This window comes from Notothenia coriiceps, unplaced genomic scaffold (genome assembly GCF_000735185.1).
Source record: "Notothenia coriiceps isolate Sejong01 unplaced genomic scaffold, NC01 NC01_scaffold00033697, whole genome shotgun sequence".
Lineage (NCBI taxonomy): Eukaryota > Metazoa > Chordata > Actinopteri > Perciformes > Nototheniidae > Notothenia > Notothenia coriiceps.
The window spans coordinates 251,698-254,497 of record NW_011366398.1 but is presented as its reverse complement, the minus strand read 5'-3'; the positions used below and the strand labels follow the sequence as shown (position 1 = coordinate 254,497).

The 2,800-nt window shown below is 41.4% G+C and overlaps 1 protein-coding gene across 1 annotated transcript in view; it reads right to left on the bottom strand.

Annotated features, from left to right (window-relative positions):
• Positions 1 to 2,800, bottom strand: part of LOC104961755 (uncharacterized) — a 13,776-nt gene that overhangs the window by 7,949 nt on the left and 3,027 nt on the right. Inside the window, exons 2-5 of the mRNA XM_010790093.1 lie at positions 1,933 to 2,347; positions 870 to 1,545; positions 519 to 610; positions 293 to 383 (exon numbers count right to left, since the gene is read on the bottom strand). Of these exons, the coding sequence (XP_010788395.1) occupies positions 293 to 383; positions 519 to 610; positions 870 to 1,545; positions 1,933 to 2,347 (1,274 nt within the window). The remainder of the gene's footprint in view (positions 1 to 292; positions 384 to 518; positions 611 to 869; positions 1,546 to 1,932; positions 2,348 to 2,800) is intronic.

Sequence of the window (2,800 nt, the reverse complement as noted above, 5' to 3'; positions counted from 1 at the left end):
TACATATACCAGGCCTGTAGATGGTGCTGTTCTCAAATAATCGGCCTATGCAAAGACAGTGTTAAATTGAGCGAAATGAGGAATGGCTAAAATGCATGATCTGTTTGGTATTTTGAAAAATAAAAAGTATAAATATGCCTTATATAGGTATGGTCCTACACTATATTATTCAAATATAGCATGATAGGTCCACTTTAAAGTATTACTATACTTTAAATGTGCTATATAAATAAATGTGCTATATAAATAAATAAAGATTACTAATTACTAATATGTGACAGCAGTGACTTACTGAGCTGATTGAGGCTGGTTGAAGCCAACCAACATGTAGATTCTCCTCTAAATCTTCGGCCCCTTCTCCAGCAGGTCTCAGACAAATGGGACTGCATGGTTAGCCATTTTTCCCAAGAAATAAAGAGTCAGAAATTATAAAACAAAAAGATTAGCAGGGTTTGATGATCTATGTAACATGTTGTGTATTACTGAGCTGTCTGAGCGGATTGTTGTGAATTTCTGACCGTGTTTGGAGCGCTCTCTTGTATCTTCACTGTCTTCTTGTTCTGGTTTTTGCCTCTGCAGTCTTGAAGGAAGTCAGATGACTTGGACCACTCTGCAAAATTGATATCACAAATCCAATTCAGTACACATAAGTAGAAATAAAGCACACCCAGATTTGTTATCAGTGTAATGTTTGTATTTGTTTATATCCAAGGGCCCTGTCTATAATAATGGAAAGTCCAACAAGTTTTGTAACAAACCGATGTACATTCCATGCATGCTAATGGTGAAGATTTATGAGTCATTTCTTATTCTTTTGTTTCAAACCGTCCACTTGAACAATTAGAAACTTGCATTACAAACGACGTTACCTCTGCTCATACTGCTTCGTAGCGATGTTTCATCACTAAACCTCCTCCCATCAGACAGACTCTCTTTGCTGATTGGTTCGTCTAGAGTAGGGAATGACCCCCTCCTTCGTCTCTGAGGTGCGCCTGAGAAAGTCATGTTCTCCACGCTGGAGGACAGAGACCTGCAGTACCCGTAGGGACGGTCTCTGGACAGACACGCCCACCTGGAAGATTTCACAGGTCGGCCCCACTGGCTGTAAGGTCTGGGCCGAGAACTCGGTTGGCTAACGTCCAGAGAAAAGGCGGGATTCACCAAACCCTCAGAGACTTCTCGTGGGTCAGACAGAAGGACAGCGTTGCTAGATCCCCTGGATACTTCTATATTAGAGAGTTGTTCATGTGTCCTTTCCTCCTCTCCTTCTCCCTCTTCTTCCTCCTCTTCCACGTAAGGTTCTTCTTGACTGCGATACAGGTATGGGTCACATGTCGAGAGTTTATGATGCGGTGACTCCAGGCCTCTGGGAGCAAGAGGAGACCCGCAGTGCGGCGGTCCGATTGACTCACAGGGGGTCTGATCCCTCAATCTACCCAGATTAACTCCGCCTCCATAGAGGTGAGAGAAGGAAGAAAGAGACGCCGGTTTAGAAACTCCCAGGTCGTTCTCAGGCGGACGTTGAGCAGGAGCAGTCTGTGGATCCTGAGGGAAAACAGACGGTAAAGAATAATTCTCACAAAAATAAAAATGTTAGAATAATTACTCCTGTGTAACCTTGTTTTTTGAACTTATCAGAGAACTAATCATTCAACAACAGAGAAAAGTCTTGATGAATTGAAGTAAATGGGGGGGGCACTTCTAACAGCAAAATCTAAATTATCTTCTACATTCAAGGTAACACAGGGTGAGTCATTTATTGACAAATGGTCATTTTGTGGATGAAGTATATTTTTAAACAAAATGTTTCAATATATTAATGATGTGATTGTTTTGTTTTTATAAAGTGTACTGCTAGGGTTGAATTCCACGTTTGTTGTTTTCTTTCACTTCCTACATGAGCTTGTATTATTAAATGCACACCGTAAGTACCTGCTTTGCTTCTTCCTCTCCCTTCTCAGTGTGTCCTTGTCTGCCTCCCCTGCTCTCCTGGGATGCCAGTCTACTCGCCACAAGGCCATGGCCCTTCAGCAAAGAAGGCAGGGTACTTTTACACGACTTGGGCATCACTCGACACATATTAAGTGCATCAAGGTCTGCTCCACCTCTGTGTGGGAGGGTCAAGCTGTGAGGGAGGATAAGCGGGGACGATGTGATGACTCGACATTGAGCCAGGCGGGCCTCCTGGTGCAGGCTGTCAGACGCAGAGAGCAGAGTGATGGTGTCCACAGCCAGAGCAGAAAGGTCCTGGAGCTGACCCAGCTGAGAGTCCAGCTCCGACAGGCTGTCATGAATGAAGATGACCTTCTCCGAGACCTCCCCCACCATCAGGAACATCTCCTCAGCTCTAGTAGAAAAAATAAAGATATTATTTTATAATAAGTGTGAGAGATTGAGTCGTCAAACAAACATTTACAAAATAGTAGGGATGTAACGATACCAAAAAGTCACGGTACGATAATATCGCGATAAAAAGTCCACGGTACGATATTTATCGCGATATTGAAAAATAAAGAAAAAAATGTGTTTTTTTTTTTTTTTACTTTAATTTTTTTTCTTTATTAAATAATAAATCTGATTTGTACAGTATTTTAGTAGGATAGTAGTATTTTAAAGTGTCAACAATATAATAATCAGACCCTGCAATAGAATAAATCAAGTTTCACTTTAGTTTTTCAAGTAACTCAACTCTAACTCACTCACTCAGCATCATCAAGGTTATCTTTTAGGTCGCTGCTTTGATGAACTATTCACATCTAAACTGGCACTTGTAACTTTTACCATCGTATTTATTGTGGAC